Source organism: Macrobrachium nipponense, chromosome 17 (assembly GCF_015104395.2).
Source record: "Macrobrachium nipponense isolate FS-2020 chromosome 17, ASM1510439v2, whole genome shotgun sequence".
Lineage (NCBI taxonomy): Eukaryota > Metazoa > Arthropoda > Malacostraca > Decapoda > Palaemonidae > Macrobrachium > Macrobrachium nipponense.
Window position 1 is genome coordinate 73,617,250 of NC_087210.1, and position 22,381 is coordinate 73,639,630.

General features: G+C 40.3%; 1 protein-coding gene across 2 annotated transcripts in view; it reads right to left on the reverse strand.

The window, feature by feature from the left end:
- Window positions 1-1,941: 1,941 nt before the first annotated feature.
- LOC135196328 (uncharacterized) overlaps window positions 1,942-22,381 on the reverse strand; it is a 28,665-nt gene continuing 8,225 nt past the window's right edge. The window contains exons 2-3 of one of the 2 annotated variants that reach the window (XM_064223076.1): window positions 21,540-21,746; window positions 1,942-11,010 (exon numbers count right to left, since the gene is read on the reverse strand). In XM_064223076.1, coding sequence (XP_064079146.1) covers window positions 8,839-11,010; window positions 21,540-21,746 — 2,379 coding nt within the window. In that variant the 3' untranslated portion in view covers window positions 1,942-8,838. Of the gene's footprint in view, window positions 11,011-13,730; window positions 14,559-21,539; window positions 21,747-22,381 lie in introns of those variants that run through there. The other variant, XM_064223077.1, reaches the window with a different exon arrangement.

The following is a 22,381-nucleotide window of genomic DNA, read 5'->3' on the forward strand; positions in this document are numbered from 1 at the left end:
TTGTGAGGGTTCTCTCCTATACGAAGAGGGGCGCTTAGCGGAACTCTTAACAGGGAGCGAAACATCTTTCCTCCTTGTCGAGTCCGTAGCAAAGGAGCCTACTAAAGAAGCTAACTGCTCTTGCAGATTAAACAAAAACTTCTTCGTAGGATCCTGAAGAGAAGGCTCCTCTTGTTTCGTCTTCTTAGGTCCCGAAGGCCAATCCTCGGGAAAACGCTCTGGGCTGGAATCAGCCGCGTCTCCTTTAGGCACCTTCCAGGCTCTCTTCAAAGGGCGCGAAAGCGAGGCCGAACTCCATCCTCTTTTAGGAGAGGAAGAGTCTGAGGCCGAAAAACACTCCCTTAGGACGCCTTTTCTGCGGCAATCCGAGGCAGCCTGGGACTTTACAACAGGATCTGCCGAAGGGACGCCTGACCGTTGGGGATGTTCTGCATCCTCCCTGCGGCTTTCGACATTCCTCCTCCCCTGGTCCTGGGAGTTTGGAAGCGGTCTAGGCCTAGGAGCAATGAGGAACCGGTCAGACGCCCCCTCCACTGCACTGGGGACACTGCACAAGTCACTATCACCACTCTTACCTTGGTTTAGAGCTCGTAGCTGAGCTTGAAGTCTCTTGATTGAAGCTTTTACATTTTCCCTCTCCGAAGAAGAATCTTTGGATTCAGAACAGGGAGAAGCAGCTGAGGCTAAGGGAAATCGTTAGTAGGAGTTAACTTCTTGTTCTAAAGAGCAAGATCTACTAGATGACCTAGCTGAAGCCTTTCTCACTCTATCTCTCTCAAGCTTCCTAACATATGACGATAACTCCTTCCATTCAAGCTCCGTAAGGTTCTCGCATTCAACACAGGTGTTATTAAAAGAACATTCATTCTCCCTGCATTTAGCGCAAATACTATGAGGATCTAATGCCGATTTAGGCAGCCTAACCTTACAACCTTCCCTACTGCAAACTCTAAACATAGGTGAAGCCTTAGCGTCAGACATCGTGAAAGAGTAGTCAAAACCAAAGTCGAAAAACAGTCCACAATAAGCGTATGCCAAGCCAGAGAAAAAACAGAATACGTCACCAAAAACCAATCCAAATTCTCGGCAAACGAGTAGAAATCCAAGATGGAGGAACGAACAATAGGTGTTGTCCGTTCAACCGACAGAGAAATTATGGCTTAGAAAACGGGAATAGTTCCAGACCCCGCCACCCAGCGGCGGGAATGGTGGATCACCTGACCTACCTGTCGCGTGTGCCGCGAGTTTTGAAATTCTGTCGGGACGACCGAGTCTATAGCTAAGTATATATCTGCTGGGTAAGTTTCTTGTACAAAAATGAGGCAAAGTAACAGTGATGGGTATCTGTAGCTAACAGAAAAAAGGTTTATTTCAAAATTTAATAAACATCTTTAGACAATTTCACCAATTTTCTTTGTGTATCTACTAATTTTAATCATCATGTGAGATATTTTAATGCAAAAGCTTCTTAGAGTATATTTCAAGGTTCAATCTCAAAATCAGATTTTCTCGGAACTTTCTGATTATAGAAATAAACTATTCACTCCTACCTCTTTCACTAATTCAAAGGTCATTCTTTGGTTAGCAGGCCACACCACTGGACATCCACCTTGATCTCTGTATGGTATAAATGCAAAGGGATACCTGCAAAATCTTGGATAAAAAACAATTCCTAAATCAGTATATTCTGATTTACAGGCAGACAATTAACATATTTCTCTGTATTTGTCCATTTTTATACTTAAATTTTGTCATCATTTACCTAAACTGATCTTGAGGCTTTAGGTACTGAAAATATTTTAAGCACATGGAAGGTTGCTGCTAACTGTAGTCTCCACAACCATGTTGGAGCATTTGTAGCCTGACACATATTTACTACAGCAAGTAAACTGCCTTCAAACATAATGAATCTTTGAGAAGGCTGAAATAAAGATCACACACTGAGATAAAATTTATTTTATTAAGACCCAGAAACAATAAGAATTAAATGAAACATTAAAAAATACTACAAATATTACTCATGAACAGTTGGTAACCATTAAGTTCTTTGGCCATGTTACTGACCACATACCTGCTCTTAACATTAAATAGGCAATAAACGGTTAAAGTAAAAAAAAAATTATAACTATAATTTTTCCTTGGTATACAAATCAGTCTTTTATGTAACAGTATTTCTCAATGTGAGCTAAACCTTGGCAAAACGGTAAGCAATTGGTGGTTAAGGGGTTGAGTGGAGGAATACCCTAGTCTGTGAGCATGCCCTTTTACTTAGCTGCTTGGGTAGTATTAGATCCAACTTCTCCCAGTTTATCATGATCCCCAGTTCATGGCTAAAGAAATACAGATGATCCCTGTTCCAGAGCAACTGCATCTCAGAGGATGCCAGAACCAATGAATCATTTAAATAAAGCAGGAAACATCCCTCCATAGCCCAAACGATACCAAGGTGAGCACCCACGTAAACACCTGTGTGGCCATTGCCAGCCCTAAACAGTTCTTTGAAATGGTATACAGTCCCACTGCAGAAGAAGAGGTACTTCCAAGAGATCTCATGAATGGGTTTTTGAAATTTTTTCCTCAGATCTACCAAAAGTATGAAGTCGCCCTCTTTGATGCAATACAACACTGACTGTGCTGTTTCCATGCTGAAACAAGCCTGCAAAGCAAACTTGTTCAACACTGAGAGATTGACATCAACCTCCAGCCACCAGTCATCTTCTCAATAAGGAGGAGACAACTATAAAAGCTGGAGACTGGTCATCTACAACTTCCCTTCCATCTTCCTCCATCATACTCTTCACTTCCACTGACAGTGCAACAGCTTTCAAAGATACATCTGAAACTGCACCAGTTCTCAAGTAAGGGGTGGGCAAAAGTCCCTAATGATGTATGGGATTCATTCCAAAGGCATGACTTTATTCATGAATGGAGATGAGGACTCCCAGCCTCAGCATCACATTCCCTCCCTCTTCCTATTTCCTCCTTTTCTGGCTGTGGCTACAAGAGATAGGCATAAGGCTTGGGGGACTCTCCATTCTTTCTCAAGGAGGATGACTGGGCTACTGGTCTGGGTTTAAGAGAAGCTGGCTTCCCCCCAACCCCACACAGAAGCTAGGCTACACCTGAGGTTTCAGCCAGTTATCCTTGAACTCATGGTGTTTGAAGGAAACTGCACAATGAATCTGAGTCACAAGATCCCAATCTCCTTCTCTCAACTACTGCCTCCATTGTTCCATAGTGTGCGACTACAGTACTTTCCACAGAACTTCTCTTGAAAAAAGGGGAAAAACAAAGTTGTTTCTCCAGACAAAGGCACCCACAAACTGGCGCTCATGGTGAGAGAAAGGAAAGTCAGTGCTTTTTCTTCTGACACCAGAAATGCCTGAAATTTCGCCTTCTCATCCTTGGATTGGAATGAAGATGCTGAAGCCTGTTTGGCAATGCCCAAACTAGTAGAGGGCAGGGTTAAGAGCACTGCCGTGCAAGTACTACACGATGCCACAAGCCAAGCAGAAATCCAGGGAGTATCTATGCACTAGGCAAACCAGCACTGGCTCAACCAGGTATACTTCTGATGAAACACCCATAAGGAGCCAGAAGCAGTCTTCATGTCCATGACAGAGCACACCAGGGCGCAGCACTGAATGTACACACTGCATAAGTTAGGTTAGGAGTGTGCTGTTGGCTCACACAAGAAGGCCACTAGAAATGGGAGCTCCCAAAAACAACATGAAGGTAGTATTGGAACTGCCTATCTTCCTTACAAAAGTATGCAGTGGCATAATCAATACACAATAAATGCCATTTAACAGCACAAGGCACTTACCTCCAAGTCATGAATACAGTAACACTTAACTGCTTGAGAAAGGAAGGACAGACCACAGATAATTTTTATTGTTGTGGGGGCAAATGTAAAACAAATACTACTGAGAAAATAAAACCCCAATAAGATCCACAACACAGCCCAATTCATTGAAAAGTGAAAAACCCAAACTAAAATCACAGGAACATAAAGACAACAAAATCCTACAGAATGAAATCAAATGACTGAAATTCACTTAATTCGCTGAACTTAACTTACTGAAAACCACACAGAAAAATTAAACATTTCTGCAAAAGTGCAGGAATCAGAATTGGCACTACACTAGATAATGCCTAGACAACACTTAGTTGATGGCTAATACGAGCCTGAGAAGTAGAGGTGAAAGAGTAATTAAAAATTGTAAGCAACGAATGACATAGCACAAAAACAGCTGAAAACACTTGGTAGTAATGGGAAGAATAAAATCATGTTTTACTAAAGAGGGGCACAGTCAAATAAAAAAATTCATGGCATGCATACACAATGAAGTTGGCTGCAGCACACACAGTGGGCATTTTTTCAATATTTCAAATTAGTGTCTAGGTGCATTCTGCACAGTAAGGCTATTAAGGATCCATGGGTCTGTAGTAACAAATTAAAATCATATTGGTTCCTCTTACAAGAATATATTTGCTTTGAAGATAAATATTGGAATAAGGGAAGGTAAGCATGAGTGAGAATGTGTCCAGATAACTACAGCAAAATTAATATGGTAAAAATGTCATTTATTGTAACCTTTAAGAGAAAATGAATAAACTATAGCAAAAAATAGAAATGGAATGATGTTCATATTTTACTAAATTTTGAATTAAAATTCAGGTTCAAATAATGGAAGCAGGCAAAGCAGGTGCCAAGAAGCACAGAGAAAAAATTATCAGAACATTCACAATATCAGTGTCAATAAACGGAAATCGGCGCATTTTGGCACCAAAAACTGCCAATTTTTAACACTAGACATGTGCCACACAACCTGATCACCAATAACTGGGGACTGCCTGTATCAGTATTCGGACAAAGAAAGATTAAACTGATAACAGAACAAAAAAGCATGATTCCCTATACACCCATGAATACATTTAACATTTTGGCAGAAGGGTTTGGAAGGGTAGGTTATATCACCCAAAAAAGAGCAGTTCCCTTTATGAAGGGATTTGGTGTGAGAAGAAGTGAAATAGAGAATGAATCAAATTCCAGAGTTTTTTGCAGACTCAAAAATACTTACAAAGAGATCTGACTTGAATATGAAGATGAATTACTGTTTTGCAACTCTATCATAAGGTAAGGGTTAAGACTTAAAAACAAGAATAAGTGATGGTCCACAAAGATTGTTAATCCCTTCTCAGACTGCTTTCTTATTCAACTCTACAGCTGAAAAGCAAAGCATAAATGCAGGATAAAAGTATTAAGGTAAGGTAGAATTTGGTGAATAGTCTTTTCAAGGATTCAGATGACAAATTAAAATTGTAAACATACTGCAAGATATCACACACAATTGTGCATAGAAAATGCATGTAATGTCAACTAAAAGTGATACATACAACCAAAAATTTGAGTACAACAAAGGGATGGAAAGAGCACTGACAGACACACAAAAAATATCCCAAAATGTTGCTCAAGAATGGCTTGGATTAGAAGGCATGGATATAGGAAATGAGAAGAAAAAAAATCACTTGATGCTTATAAGGCAATACATTCCAAGTAATAAAAAATAGAACATTTAAAAATAATGACTAGAATTATTTAATTGTACTCTCATTAAAAACAACTAGTATTTATATGTAACTAAGAGAACAGTAAGCACCAAAATTTCACAAAAGTAAAGCAAAACTACTGGACATTAAAGCTCTATTACATAATGAACAAGGGTTTTCTGTAAAACAAAGATATCATAAGTTTTTAAAGCACATTTTTTATTAGGATTTTACAAGTTTTAATAAAAAGTGCGCTTACACACATCCTATCTTCACTATCTTTTACCTATATGTTGTAGCTACTACTCAATCTCCATAAATTCAAGAAAATTCTCACAAACTCATTCAAGTAATCTTAACCATCAATGTCTAACAACAAGACTACATAAATACCATAAATTCTATAGAGACATTCTAGTCTTTGAATGACTAATGGACAAATAAACGGCCTTTGTTTTACCACAAACTCATTACTTTTACAAGACTGTTTTACCACAAACCCACTACTTTTACACAGTATAATCATGCACCAGCACAACTCCCATACTTGTCATCCACCAAAAAAGAAAAAGCAACTCAGATGCCTCAGTTAGGTCAGCATACAAGCAGCACAGCCAGAGTTTCAAAGACACTAACACCTTCAGAGTAGAATTAATTCTTCCTAGCGCCACAGTTTTTCTCTTTCAAAGGCCTCCACAAAGGGTTGGGTAGCCTATTTTTTGTATTTTCAAGCAGCAGGTATTTGTCCTCATGTGAGCACTGTGAAAAATTAGTTTGAATTTTACCTAATTTTCCTGTCTTGGATACCTGAGCAATACATGTTGGACAGGATAGAACAAAATTTGTCCAAGACACGGTATCAAGTACTTATTTTGGACAGAAAGGGGCCACAGTGTCAGAAACCTTTCATAATCTGACAAGTATTTTCAAATAGACCCATGACCATGGAGGAAATTATCCAAAGGCTTGTGCTCCAGAAACACAGTGCTTTAACATAATGCCTTAGTAGGGGCCATCCTGAGACAAATGCATTTCAATAGTTTTTGTATGAACTTACAAATGGTGGATTGTCATGCCTGGGGGATATTGAACAGTAAAAGAAAAATATTTTCTGAGAGTGAGGACAAGAGAATCACTAGACCATGTAAAAAATTCATATTGTGGTTGTGCAAGCCATAATCGGGGTTCTTTGTAACTGGCACTGTGCACTGGAAGTGACATTAAAGTAATCCATGCCACTATTCCCATCATGACACAGAAGGACTTCACAGTAGTATCAGTCATTAAGAGGTTACAGGACTGTCCTTAACCAAATTTTTCAGACATGGAGGATAGTTTCTACCTCCTTAAGACTTAAAATGTGTCAACAATCCTTGAAACATCTACCCAAAAGTATTATCAAACCATCAAATTGGGACTTGTCCCTCATCCTGAAAAGTAAAGCAAGACCACCACACAAAACTTAGGAAATGCCACTGTTCTCAATTTACATGAAGAAAACCTCTTGCTGTTGCATCTTTGTGGTGTGTGAGTGAGTGCCTTATCAATTAGGACTACTAATACAAAATGCTGGAATTCTGTTCGCCCACCTTTGCAGGTGTCTTTGTTGTGAAGATATAACTCACAAGATTGATGATTGTACAACAGCACATTTTACCATACTGTCATTTAAAAATTAAACTCAAAACAGCAATACTGTTTCTTGTCTAACTAAAGCCATACAGATGTACCTTTAAAGAACCAGGAACTATAAACAAGACACAAAATACAATCTCTTACAGGCTCAGAAGAGTTGTTTTTAGAGCCTATGACAATGTGGCACATGGAAAAGTATCTCAAGCAGAGTCAGTGTTCACATGATAAAAGATCGATCAATTTTGTTCATTTTTAAAAGACAACTGGATGTAATACTATTTTAATGGCAGGTTCCTGAAGATGTCCAATGACATTTCTGATTTTTAAATTTGGAAATATAATGCATAAGTAGCTGGAGACACCTTGGGGCCTGTTGTAGCCATGGACCAAAAGGCCCCTTCTTTTGGGATGGGGTGTGGGCAGGAGTGTGTCAGGAGGGGGGGAGGAATTTAAGGTAAGTGAAATAATCATCAACTACCTTTCATTCCCTTCCTTCATTCTATAACATATTTTTATAATATAATCTTCTAGTCTACAACTATATTTGATCTTGTCATACATACAGGATGAATTATTTACCCATGTAAGTTATTATCATACAAAAGTTTAACATATACACTAAGAACCATACAGTACATGACAAACTTACCTTCTTTGTATGTGTTTCAAACTCTCAAAGTGTTGTACACGTTTCCTATCTTTTATCTCTTGTACTATTTAGGTCACAGTATCCCATTTTGCTTGTCTAGGAATTGACAACTCTAATCCTTCTCACTGAACTGAGATTTGCTACTACCTGTACAAGTTATGGGTTTATTACTAAACGAACAGTTTTTCCTTCAAACAAAGAAAATCTTTTTCTCTTATACAAACTCATTCCAATTATCAAAGGTCAACAATATCAACTAGGATCATACCAAACCTCACAGTGCAAGCACTCTTCTTCCTTTGGAGAAAGTTTGTTTGCATAACATTTTGTGGTAAACAAAATGCCACTTAAATTTCTGGATTTGTACAAAAAATTAAAAGTTTACATTTTCTTTTGACAAAAAAATTAATTTTTAACGGTGCTTCATCTACCAACAAATTTAAAAGATTCAACAGAAATATCTTGATAATGGAACACTACAGAAGATAATGAATCGTGTACCTGACAGGGATATGGTAATACACTGAACACAAATAAATTCAGACAATGGATATGAATAATGAAAAATGTAAAAAAATTAAATAGTATCTGTTATTTTGGGTAACAAGAATTCTAAAAGCAACAGATATAGACCACCAGCTAGGTAGTAGAATAATGAAGAGTATGTGCAACCAGAGTATTCAAGTTAGGTTCAGTAAAATATAAGATACTTTGCTATAGAAAACACCCTGATTCTACTTTGGTGCAAATACGGTCAATCTTGTTTTGCAGCTAGTACTAAAGTCATCTTAATTTGCTGAAAAATATTTATGAGGTATGAGTTTGATTTTAACTATGTAAGAGTTTTGTTCAGTGATATGGTTAATGTCATATCACTGGTTAATGTCACCATTAACCTTGAAAACTTTGTGTTGTAACAAGAAAATTAAAATAGATATCTTACATACACAAAATAAATATTCATAAGGTTCACAATACAGATATACAAATAAATATTTTCTCTAATAAATTTGAACACTGTGATCCCAATGCCATTCAATTTTTGGATTTGCTACAATACCTGCCATTAATACCTTAACATCTCTTGGGTACAGGATGAAATTTGAATGCCTTTCACTTGACAGTAGTACATTCTTTGCATTCACTCTTATTTCCACTTTGTGAAACTCAGAACAAAAATTTAGAGCCTTAAGTGTAATACCCGACTTGTATCTACAAATAACTGTATACATACATGGACTATCCTTAGGATATGAAAAGTCAATTTCTGGTTTTGTACCAAATACTGGACTTATCAGAAACTGGATTAGGTTCTGATCTGAGATATCTCTGTTTCTGTTAAAAAAAGACAAGTCTGGTAAAAGATTACCAAAAATTAATGAACTTAACAAACTACTTTTGTACTTGGCTTTTTCTAAATTACAAACACAGAGCTTAAGTTCTACATTCCTATCTTTGCACTTGTCATACATCCCATAAACACTAAATCGCTCATAAGAAATTAGTCTTAAGCCAGGTTTTTTACGTCCTGCTTCAAAGGAAAGAAAAAATATATCTTTACTTGTTCCATTTCCAGAATTCTGTACAAGAAGATCAAGCTTATAAATCACCAAATCTGCAGCAGTGTGTACTTCAAAAGCCTTTCTTATTTCAACAGCTTTCATCGGTAAGCAGTTACCGAATCCACTTTTGCCATCTTTCCTGTGTTGTGATAAAATCAAATTGTTTAAAATACCAACCCCATAATCAGCAAGTGCCATGTGAATAGCTGTTGGCTTTACTATAGTTTCATAATCTTTACATATACAGAGATTTGGCTGCAATAAGGGGACATCTTGGCAATTTCTAGTCTGAGGTATACTACTTAACAAGCCCCCCGGAATAACATAATGTTTCTCAAAGGCCGGATCCAGATTAGTATCCACTTTTTCATCAATTATTTCTATTAACATATAATGTAAATCTATAAGACTTACTAACTGTTTTTCATTGTCCTTCAAAATTCGCATGGGAACATCACCCAGGGTATTTTGAACAGATTTAGGTATAATCATAAAGAGCATAGGGTTAAAAGATTCAGCATAAGCTTCTGGACTTGATTCTATAAACTTCCCGTAAGTATTTCCATGGTCTGAAAATAAAATAGTTATGGTATCCTCTAATTCAGCTACAAACTTTAAATATTTCATTAATGGATCATCTAAGGCTTGCACTCGAATTCCTGATTCATCATGTGAAACACTTGTTGTAGTGTATGATATGAAAGGGCTACCAGATTTATGCATTGACAGGTGATACAGCTGCAGGTACTCAAGGATGTATTCATGGTGATGACGGCCATTATAGCACACAACAGGCAAATTACGAAAGGGATCTTTTTTTCCATTTGCTGACAGAATTTCACAACTAGACAGAGTAAGGTCAACACTATCAATATTTGCAAGACCAAGTGCCTTTCTAAAATTTTTCCAAAGAGCAACATCTTCAATAGTGGCGTTCATTACTTTTAAATCTTTCACAAGACCCCATTCCCAATTCCAACACAAATCTTCCAACCAAAGTGTTCTATATCCTTTCTTTTTAAATCTTCCAAATAACTTATTAACAGGCAATGGTGCCCTTGGTATATCATACATTCCAAAAGGCACCTCTGATGTATTTACATAGCCTGAAAAAAGAGCTTGAAGACTTTCAAATGTTCTTTGCTTTACAGCCTGGAATAACTGGAAGTCTAAGACTTTTACTGCTGAGCTTTCACTTAATTCTTCCAGAAACTTTACAGTATTTGGAAGAGATCTATAAAAATGAGCTCGTGATACAGAGTCAACCATCAGCAAATTGACATTTATATTTTTCTTCGGAATGCTCTCAGCTTTCCCAATGCTGGGAGGAAATAAAAATAACTGTGTATGATGTATCAGACTTTGTTCTACATAAGCTTCATCATACTGAGGCTGCCCAAGGTCTTCTTCGGCATGAGAAATATTTGCACACCTAATGAAAAGGAAACCATAAGACTTTGGCTGTGAAGCATAATCTCTGACCTCATGCTGAAGATTTTGTTTAACTACCAGTTTCCAATGAACTTTTGCTGCTTCCTCACTGAAAGTCCCCAAATAGTAGTTTAAATTTCCACACACTGCAGGTGGTTTACAATAGATCAGTCCATTTTCCTGAAAAAGAAAAATTTCGTGACAAATCAGGAATTGACAAAGTCTAATATTGTTTAAATACATTATGGATATTCACCCATACAGCTTTGAAAAACATACAGTAACAGTAGTCCAGTGTAAGGCATACATGCATAAAAATTCAGCATAGTTTGAGTACCGTATATTTCGGCGTATAAGTCGACCCTTTAGCCCCAAAAAATCATGCCAAAATTAGGGGGTCGACTTATCTAACGGTAACAAAAAGTGAATCTTTATTATTTTGGCAGGAATCCAGGCTTTACAGTTGGCTAATAATAATGACAGCCTTGTTGAGGTAACTATGTATGTAAATACCAGTATTAAAAACATTTCACACTGTAATATGACAATAATAATACATTAGAACATCCATTACCTTAAATTAAATGAAAAAAATCAAAGTAACTTGAAGAAACCCCAATCGCACAGCAAGTGTAAACATTGCGTAGCCATTTGTAGTACAGTAATTGGGAAGGATGCGTTCACTCTGACAGTTTTGTATTTACCGGGGTATTGTTCAAAAAGATTTATGGTATGAAATCTTTATTTATCACTTTAAGTTAAATAAAAAAAATTGTATTTAATAGTAAATATGTATTTAAAATCCTTCAGAATGACTTGAGTCATCGTCACTTGAATTAAACAATTCATCAAACAAATTATCATTCACAGTTTCATCATAAGGATTCCAGTTTGAATCTGGTGAATCAACTGCAGGTTCGTTTTCCCTCAAATGAGCCTGTTTATGCCATAGAAGAACCAATGGTCAAGGAATATTCCAACACAATAATAGAATACCGGCACGTCGTTTTAACAACCCAATCTAAACATTAACGTGAGTGGCAGTTTGTACATGCATATATACGTAGGCTCTTATGCAGCGTTAGTTAGCGCTTTGTTTGTTTACATTACACTCGAGTAACGTATCTTTCGTTTCGTCATTTCTAATCATATTTGCCGGTATTCATCTTTTATATATTACGCAGATTTGTTAATTAACCGAGTATATTACCTGTATTTCTTATGGTAAGTAGAGCAACATATGTACCGTAATAACATTCAGGTTATTTTATATGATACATTTTACCCTGCTGCTTATTTTGAGCGGACGGTTGGCCTCACATTTTATAGGTCGACTAATATACACGATATTAGTTAAAATCATAAAAATTTACTCAGAATTGGGGGGTCGACTTATCTTCCGGTCGACTTATACGCCGAAATATACGGTACTTGTATATGCATCTTTATTGTTTTTGATGCATTTTGGCTTTCAATGAAAGAATCTATTTTCAATCAAAATATAGAGAAAAACATAAAAGTACCCAAAATTATTCAATTTCATACATTTTAATTGTATTATGTGTTTCTCACACTTAGGTTGAAAATGGCTTCCTTAATTGAAAACCTGAAATGTAATAAACAAATACATACAAGCACACATCTTCACACATCATCAGAATATGCATGACTTGTGAATGCAGTGGAATATGAGTATACAGTATCCCAAATTTTCCATATCCATCACCTCATTTACAGTAAAATACTTGGACCCTTAAGCAGTTACAAAATGTAATATACTGTAAACAACACTAAATCCGAGCAAAATCTCTTGCAACAATGAGTTTTTAGGAAACTGCTTTATAAATATACAGAAAGCCTCTTTGTTTAAGGCTGAGGTTACTTTTGATAAGGGAAAATCTCTGCCTTAAAACAATAAAACAAGTTTTGATGTAGGGAAAACCTATTTTTGGTAGCCACAGTGAGTCCTCAAAGGAGTTACACTCTAAAAGTGGATGGCCTCAATACAATCAAATAAAATAAAATAACACCTAGGAGAGGTACAGAGAGGTTATATGCATTGATTCAAAGATCAGTAGAAACTGGCAAAAAGAAAAAAAAATTTTTTTGACACGCCATTCAGTTATCTTGGATATGTTGTAGGACATGGATCTCCCGCCCATCCAAACCCAGGTTGACAGTTGTCCTGCAATTCCTCATGTGCTCAGTGCCATTTCCTGGCTAATAAAAAGATATTACTGAAAATTTTGTACAAATTATACTGCCACTGCATCATCTCTCTGACTGATCTGTTGAAGAAGAATCACAAATATATGCAATTCATTTTGTGCCAAGAGCATTGAAAGCATTGCATTGAAGACATCTTTAAGCAAGTCACTTGAACTTCAGCACCTATCTTTAGTGAGCATTTGAAATTGCTGTAAACACAATACATATTGAGTAACCTGAAGCATAGAATTCAAAGAAGTTCAAAACAGAGCAATATATAGTAATTATACTATTGCAGAAGAAGAACTGTTAGCATTAATTTTTGCTGTTAAGCATTCTGTTATCTATATTCACTGAAGTCAACACAGACCACAATCCCCTATTTCCCTTCGTTTGACACATAATAATAACCTGCACTTCCTCAATTGGTCCCTGTGGTTACAAGAGTAAGATCTCAGCATGCAGCACAAACCTGGTAATTGCAACACCCTGGCAGATTGTTTGTCTAAAATACTCAAAGAATGGGTGAATAACTACAAAATATTCTTTAATGGCTCCTATTTTCATGATCCAACTAACCCTTGAGCTAAGTAAATAATAATTACAATTACAAACCCTTGAGCTAAGTAAATAATAATTACAATTACAGTGTTAAAATATTACCTTATAACCATCAAGCCTGTGTTACTCACCTTGGGTAAGAGTTTTATGATATTATGAAATTTCCTTTCCTTATGGTCTGGATATCTCTTGTATTTTGGGGAGAGGTGTATCATCACTAACCTAATCTTTTTAACGAAGCAAAGAGGAAATTTTTAGGATATGCTATGCCTTACATTCCTTTATTGTTTTCACCTCAACCACCTGCAATATTTAAGGGAATCCCTTATTATTCAGAACAACTTTCTATGACCTTCTATCTGTCACAAACATCTTAGACTAACTCCCTCTCTATCTCCCTTTGTCATATATGAAATGGACACATCTCAAGAGAATAAAATTCCCTGTCTACTTGATATTTTCCCACACCTGCACCTGCAAGATGCTGGCCAACACCTGAAATCTGCAAAAACAATAAAACAGAAATTCTCCTGTACTGCGCACCAGGCATAACCCTAAACTGAAGAGCAGTATTGCCTGTGGGTTGTCCTGGAGTGCTGTCTTAGGATGTACCAACCAATGAGACACTATTTTCTCCTCCAGGGTCAAATAGGCCTATACAATAAGTGATTGCTGGAAACAGTTTGTCAACAACAGCAACCAACATGGGCAAGAGTGAACACAAAAGAGACTTCTGAGTAGTTAGGGTTCTAAAGTAAAAGGACACTATTGGATCACAGGCCTAGATACCAAAGAGACTACAGGGTATATGACCTAGAAGAAAGAGGCTGCCACTAATTATGGCAATGGTGTGCACTGCATATAGACCCACAGTGAAGTTAGGTTAAAGAATTGGGTTTGTGGTGAAATAAACTTATTTCTAAACATGTCTTATCTTTGTCAGGGTAGTTTGACCATCATTCTTTAGCAGAAAAATGTTATTGTTATTATACAATTAAGTTTGTTCATACTTACCTGGCAGATATATATATAGCTGTATTTTCTGAAGTCCGACAGAATTTCAAAACTCGCGGCACACGCAGTGGGCGGCCAGGTGGTAGTACCCATTCCCGCCGCTGGGAGGCGGATATCAGGAACCATTCCCATTTTCTATTCATATTTTTATTAATGCCCCTGTCTCCTGAGGGGAGGAGGGCGGGCACTTTAATTATATATATCTGCCAGGTAAGTATGAACAAACTTAATTGTATAATAACAATAACATTTTGTTCATGCCACTTACCTGACAGATATATATAGCTGAATCCCACCTTCGGATGGTGGGAAGAGACAGAATAGGATTTTTTAGGAAACTTAAATTAAGTAGATGATATACATCTTGGTTCCTCACCTGTTAGCAAAGTAGACTCTGTGATTACTGTCACTTAAGCCTGCTTTTGCTTAAATCAGAGTTGCCAGCCAGGTGGAGACCTGTAGTGCTGGTGCGCTCTGGATGATCTGTCAACGGGTACGTGACCTCAACGTGACAAGACCATCGAGCCATACATATGAGGGCAACGAAGCAACTGACCACCACCTGACCAACTATCCAAAGACCCCTTAAAACTAACTAAAGGATGGGAGATCTTCACATAAGACTCACCACAACCTAAAAACACAACAATAAAACTAACCTAAACCTAACTAAGGGATAGGGAAAGAGCTACTTCCGGACCCCAAGACTGTGTCTGCAGAAACGTATGGCCCAAGTGAATTACAGTCGTCATAAATCGTTCTCACATCCCTTAGGTAATGTGAGGCGAAGACGGAGTTACTCCTCCAAAAGGTGCAATCAAGAATGTCCTTGATTGACATATTCTTTTGGAAGGCAAGAGAGGTAGCGACAGCTCTAACTTCGTGAGCTTTCACTCGTAAGAGGCTCAAATCAGTCCTCTGGAAAGATGAATGAGCCTCTTTAATGACGTCCCTCAGAAAGAAAGCAACAGCATTCTTAGATAAAGGTAACTCTGGTCTCTTCACAGAGCACCAGAGATTACCTGAGGGACCTCTTACCTCTTTTGTTCTATGTACATAGAACTTGAGAGCCCTGACAGGGCACAGGGCTCTCTCTGGTTCTTGGCCCACCAGACTTGACATACCCTTGATCTCGAAAGTTTTCGGCCAAGGATTAGAAGGATTTTCATTCTTCGCCAAGAAAGTTGGGCTCAAAGAGCAGACAGCATTGTCTCCTTTGAATCCCACTAAATTACTAAAAGCTTGTATTTCACTAACTCTCTTAGCCGTCGCCAGAGAAGTTAGGAAAAGAGCCTTCCTTGTCAAGTTTCGAAGAGACGCTGCTTGAAGAGGTTCGAAAGGACTTGACATTAAGAACTTAAGAACCACGTCAAGGTTCCATGAAGGAGGTCTCGTTTGAGGAATCTTCGAAGTTTCAAAAGATTTTAAAAGATCATGAATGTCTTTGTTGTCAGAAAGGTCAAGGCCTCTGTGCCTAAAAACCGCTGACAACATGCTCTTATATCCCTTGATGGTAGGGACTGCTAATTTCTGCACATTCCTGAGAAAGAGCAGAAAATCAGCTATCTGGTTCACAGAGGTCGAGGAAGAGGAAACTCCCTCCTTTTTACACCATGCCCTGAAGGAAGCCCACTTCGATTGGTAAACAGCTCTTGTAGAAGCACATCTTGCATTTGCGATTGCTCTCGAAGCTGCTTTCGAAAAACCTCTCGCTCTGGCCAACTTTTCGATAGTCTGAATGCAGTTAGACTCAGAGCGGAGAGGTTTTGGTGAAACCTTTCGAAGTGAGGCTGTTTGAGTAGATCTTTCCTCCAGGGCAATGTCCTTGGAAAGTCTACAAGGAAAGACATGACCTCTGTGAACCATTCTCTCGCTGGCCACATCGGAGCGATCAGGGTCAACCTCGTCCCTTCTGAGGCCGCAAACTTCCTCATGACTTCCCCCAAAATCTTGAATGGTGGGAAGGCGTACAGATCTAGACCCGTCCAATTCCAAAGCAACGCGTCCACAGCGATCGCTTCTGGATCCAGGACCGGGGAGCAATAAAGAGGAGGTCTCTTGGTCCTTGACGTCGCGAATAAGTCGACCAGAGGACGTCCCCACAACCTCCAAAGGTCTCGACACACGTCTTTGTTTAAGGTCCATTCCGTCGGTAAGATTTGTTCCCGACGACTGAGAAGATCGGCCCTGACGTTTTGCACTCCTGCAATGAACCTCGTCAGGATCGTAACCTTGCTTCTCTTCGCCCACAGCAGAATCTCCCTCGCCAGGAAAAACAAAGTTCTGGAGTGTGTTCCTCCCTGATTCTTCAAATAAGCGAGTGCTGTGGTATTGTCGGAGTTTACCTGAACAATCTTGTTCTTCAAACTCCTTTCGAAGAACTGCAGAGACAGAAAGATTGCTGCAAGCTCTTTGACATTTATGTGCCAGGCTACCTGTTCCCCTCCCCAGGAGCCTGACACTTCCTTCCCTCCTAGTGTTGCTCCCCAGCCCGTGATGGAAGCGTCGGAGAACAACACTAGGTCGGGGCTCAGAAGACTTAGGGACAAGCCCTCCTGTAGTTTCTGTGGGTCGAACCACCATCTTAGATGGCTCTTTATTGGAAGAGATATTCTCAATATCGCATTGAGATCGTCCTTGGCCTTCCACTCGTCCGCAAGGAAAAACTGGAGAGGCCTGAGGTGCCGTCTTCCCAAGGAAACAAACCTTTCTAGCGAGGAAATGGTACCCAGCAGACTCATCCATTCCCTCGCCAAGCAAGTTTCTTTCCCTAAGAAGGCCGAGATCTTTTCTAATCCTAGCCGCTAACGTTCCTGGGACGGAAACGCTCGAAAAGCCACTGAATCAATCTGAATCCCCAGATACACGATGGACTGTGTCGGGGTCAGATGCGACTTTTCGAGGTTGACAAGAAGTCCCAGGGTCTTTGCTGGGGCTAACGTGAACTGCAAGTCCTTCAGACACTTTTCTCTCGACGACGCTCTGATAAGCCAGTCGTCGAGGTAAAGGGAAACTCTTATCCCCGAAGAGTGTAGCCACCTCGCCACATTCTTCATGACTACGGTGAACACCATTGGAGCCGTGGTCAGGCCGAAACACATCGCTCTGAACTGCCACACTTTTTTGTCTAAGACAAACCTTAGGTACTTTCTTGAAAGAGGGTGGATCGGGATGTGAAAGTACGCGTCCTGCAAGTCTAAGGACACCATCCAGTCGCCCGGTCTCAATGCTCCCAGAACAGAATGAGGCGTCTCCATCGTGAATTTGGTCTTTTCCACGAAAAGATTGAGCCTGCTTACATCTAGAACTGGACGCCAACCTGACGACTGCTTTGGTACTAGGAAAATCCTGTTGTAAAAACCTGGAGACCCCAGGTCCGCGACTTGTTCCACCGCTCTTTTTTCGATCATTTGTTGAAGAAGATCGAATAAAACTTGTTTCTTCTCTCCCTGATACTATGGAGAAAGGTCTCTGGGAGTCGTAGAAAGAGGAGGAAGATCTAAAAAGGGGATCTTGTACCCCTGCTCCACGATCTTGAGGGACCAAGAGTCCGTGTCTCTCTCTCTCCATGCTCCCGCAAAAAACTTCAGTCTGGCTCCGACTGGTGTCTGAAGGACATGCTTCTCACTTGGAAGGCTTTGATTTAAAGGAAGCTCTTCCTCGTGAAAAACCTCTCCCTCGAGGAGCTGCTCTCGAGGGGGGAGCCCCACGAAAGGGCTTAACCTTCTTCGGCGGTCGAACAAAAGCTGAAGAAGTGGAAGGGACTGCCGAACGTCTCGAGGACTGGGCTAAGAGGTCCTGCATTGCCTTTTCTTGCAAACTGCTTGTCAGGTCCTTAACCAAAGTCTGGGGGAAGAGATGGTTAGAAAGAGGAGAAAAAAGCAAATCCGCTTTCTGAGCTGGAGTAACTGAACGAGCCGTGAAATTGCACAGCAAAGCTCTCTTCTTCAAGAAGGCCGTCCCAAAATGAGAGACGAGCTCCTCAGAACCATCCCTGATGGCTTTGTCCATGCATGCTAACACGCTGGACAGCTCCCCCAGACTGAGAGATTCTGGGCTTCTCGATTGCAGATCCAGAACTCCCAAGCACCAGTCTAGGAAGTTGAAAACTTCAAGAGTCCGGAGCAGACCCTTCAAATGATGGTCCGTCTCCGTGGGGGTCCAGGTCACTTTAGCAGTGGATAAAAGAGACCTCCTCTGAGAATCCACCAAGCTGGAGAAATCCCCTTGTGTTGAAGAAGGGATTCTAACACCCACGTCTTCTTTGGTTTTATACCACATACCCCCTTTTCCGCTGAGTCTAGCTGGAGGCAATGCGAAAGTTGTCTTGCCTTGATCTCTCCTTCGTTCCATCCAATCTTGGAGTTTCTTGAACGCCCGTTTAGTGGAGAGCGAAGTTTTCATCTCGACAAACTCCGGAGTCTTACCAGTCTTAGAGGATGAAAACTGCGAAGGAGGAGACTTGGGAGCTGCAGGCTGGAACTTGTCCTCGAAGGACGAACGCAACAGCCGCACGAGAACTTTATAATCCGAGATTGAAGAGGCAGCAGAAGGTTCCTCTTCAACAGAGTCAGCAGGACTACTCAACTCTCCTTCTTCTCTAATCGGAAGAGGAGACCGCCTCTCCGGAGAGGGCGTACGTATGTCGGGTCTTGCCTTAATCAAAGACCCCCTATGTTTACTGGATGAAGCCTTATCTAGGCTGTCTTCTTTGTGACGTTTACCACTCGAAGTAGGCAGAGCGTCCTGACGGCGAAAAGCGTCCTTAGCGACACCCGAGGCAGCCTCACTTGCAAGAGAAGCGTTTCCTTTACGTTTCTTAAACGAAAGGGAAGACATGTTATCCGGAATACGCGCCTGTGCCCGCAAACCAGCGTCTTGAAGTACGACTTCTTCTTGGCCGGAGTCCCCCAAAGCGTCCTGAAGAGCGTCCTGCTGAACGTTCTGCTGAGCGTCCTGCCAAGCGTCCTGCCGAGCGTCCTGCCGAGCGTCCTGTCGAGCGTCCTGCCGAGCGTCCTGTCGAGCGTCCTGTCGAACGTCATGCCGAGCGTCCTGTCGAGCGTCTTCAAAAGCGTCCTGACGCAACGTCTTCTTAGAGGACGAACGAGATCGGCGAATCGCCGAAGGAGACGCAATCGGCGAAAGAGACGAACGAGGAGAGGGAGAAGGAGACTGCTTCGTCCTCTTGACGGGCAGTCTAAGGTCCTTCCTCCGCTTAGGCTCGACTGCTGCTGGGCGAGTCCTCTGAGCCATAAGCGTCGATAGCTGGTCCTGAAGGGACAAAAGAATGTTCTTCGTTGGAGAGGAACGAACAGAGGGAGCAGGACTGATCCTGCGAGAAGACGAGGGGCGAGGGGATGCCTCCTTCCTTCTCACAGGTACAGCTACCTGCTTCTCCGGGATACGCGCCTGTGCGCGCAACCCAGCGTCCTCATCGGAGGAGATCTTACCTCTTTTCTGAGGAGGAAAAGCGTCATACGCGTCCTCCGAAGAAAGCGGCGATACAGGACGTGAAGCGTCCTCAACACGAAACGTCCTTTTCAACGGACGAGAGTCTCTCCGAGCGCTCCACCCCTTGCGCGGGGAGGACGCTTCGGAGGACGAAAAACAGTCCTTAAGGATGCGCGCCTGTGCGCGCTCCTTGACAGCCTGGGACTTTGCAACAAGGCCTGCCGAAGGGACGCCAGATCGGTGGGGAGCCCCCGTAACCCTCTTGCGGCTTTCGACATACCCTCTCCCTGAGTCTTGGGAGTCCGATAGAGGTCTAGGCCTAGAGGCATTATGGGGCACGATCACACACTTGAACTGAGCCAGTTTCCAAGGCTTTCACTTTGGTCTCCAGAGTGCGTAGAGACTCCAAAATAAGAGAGAGAGCATTAGCTTCTCCTGACACAGATTCAGGGCCCGAAGGCAACACAGGTTTAGGAGATGCAAACTCTACCGGTGTTAATACAGGTGAATTATTAGCCTTACCTTTGGTAGAACCACTCCTGGAGGAAGACCTCCTGATCCTATCGCGTTCCAATTTACGCCGATAGGACTCATACACTCTCCAATCATCATCGGTCAATCTCTCACATTCATTGCACCGATTATCCACCCAAACAATTATGCCCCTACAACTCATACATACTGTGTGGGGGTCTACCGATGCTTTCGGTAGCCTCACCTTACAATCAGTCCTCACACACACACTGAAACTCACTGCACTTGATCCAGACATCACGTTACCAAAAGACAATCAGATACTTAAATGCGAGCCAAATCCAAAAAATCCTGAGCGGTGGTCTGTAAACAGTAGTTTACGACCGGCGACAGAAAAAAATATGAATAGAAAATGGGAATGGTTCCTGATATCCGCCTCCCCAGCGGCGGGAATGGGTACTACCACCTGGCCGCCCACTGCGTGTGCCGCGAGTTTTGGAATTCTGTCGGACTTCAGAAAATACAGCTATATATATATCTGTCAGGTAAGTGGCATGAACAAATTATTCCATAAATATTTCAAACATAGAACGACGTGCATTACAAAAATTGGTAAAAGCTAGAAACATTGTATTCTTCAAGCAGGTGTAGCTTGCACTTTGCATGGCTGTCAATGCACCTTTTCCAAAAATTGTTGGTAATGTGGCCATGCAAAGAAGAATTAGGTGATTAATTAATAATTTGGATTTTTCTGGTGTCACAAGGCAAGGAAGAAGAATTCCAATTTAATGACAAATACTGACCCCTACTACAGCATAGGAATCAATGCAATATTTCTTGAGAAAACAGGCTACACTGGGCCAAGCAACATTTTACCATAAAAATATTCAGAAAAATAAACTGAAAAGAGATGGTATGCCTGGTTAATATGAATATTGAACGTGAATATTAGTATAGTATACAGAAAAGAATGATTGCCTGCATTCCAATATGGTACTTACCATTTTACAAAATATTACTGCTGTCTGCTCCTTACAGTCGGGAGGTTTTTTGTTGAAGAAAAGATTTTGTGTAAGAGAACACAAACCTCGTGATGGAGGAAGGTGCTGGCAAGTTTGATTGGATAAAACTCTTGAATCTCTTCTATTACCCAGATGTGTCTTAATACAGGGAGCAGGCACCATTTCTTCATTTAAACTTGTCAGTGACTGAAGATAAAAATTGCATAAAAAATTAGCATAATTTTTTGCCTAAAACTTTAAAGCCTATGTTGAAAACACTAAATTTTACAGTATTTCTCATATTCTTTATTTTACTTATGCTGTACGTATACAGTACGGTACATCACATAATGGTAGGCTGTTAATTAGGAACAATCATCAATTAATGGAAAAATTCTAGTGTTTCAACTTAAACTCTTATCTTACCATCCCGTGAATACTCATGAACATGATCATGTACTTTCTTTGTACGTAATCATGAGAATACTTGCTCATTATCCTAAAATATCCTTACTTATTATCATTATCCCAATTTTATATGTTCTTTGGTGCATTCCCATTCCCTGGCCTACTCTCCCAATAGCAATGATTAAGTGTGCATTGTTAACAACAGATAAAAGTGAATCTTGTTTCCTATCATGATGTCAATGCCTTGAGCATCTGCTGATACAGATTCTTAATTTTGATGTCTCATTATCCTCCCAGCCAAGATGAAATGCAAAGAAACGTGCAATGATAAATATGAAGAACCAATGGATCCAAGAAATGAGAATAGCAAATAGTGTAGTTATGACAATGAAAAGACAAAAAGACGTGTAATTATTATCGACCATTCACAATGC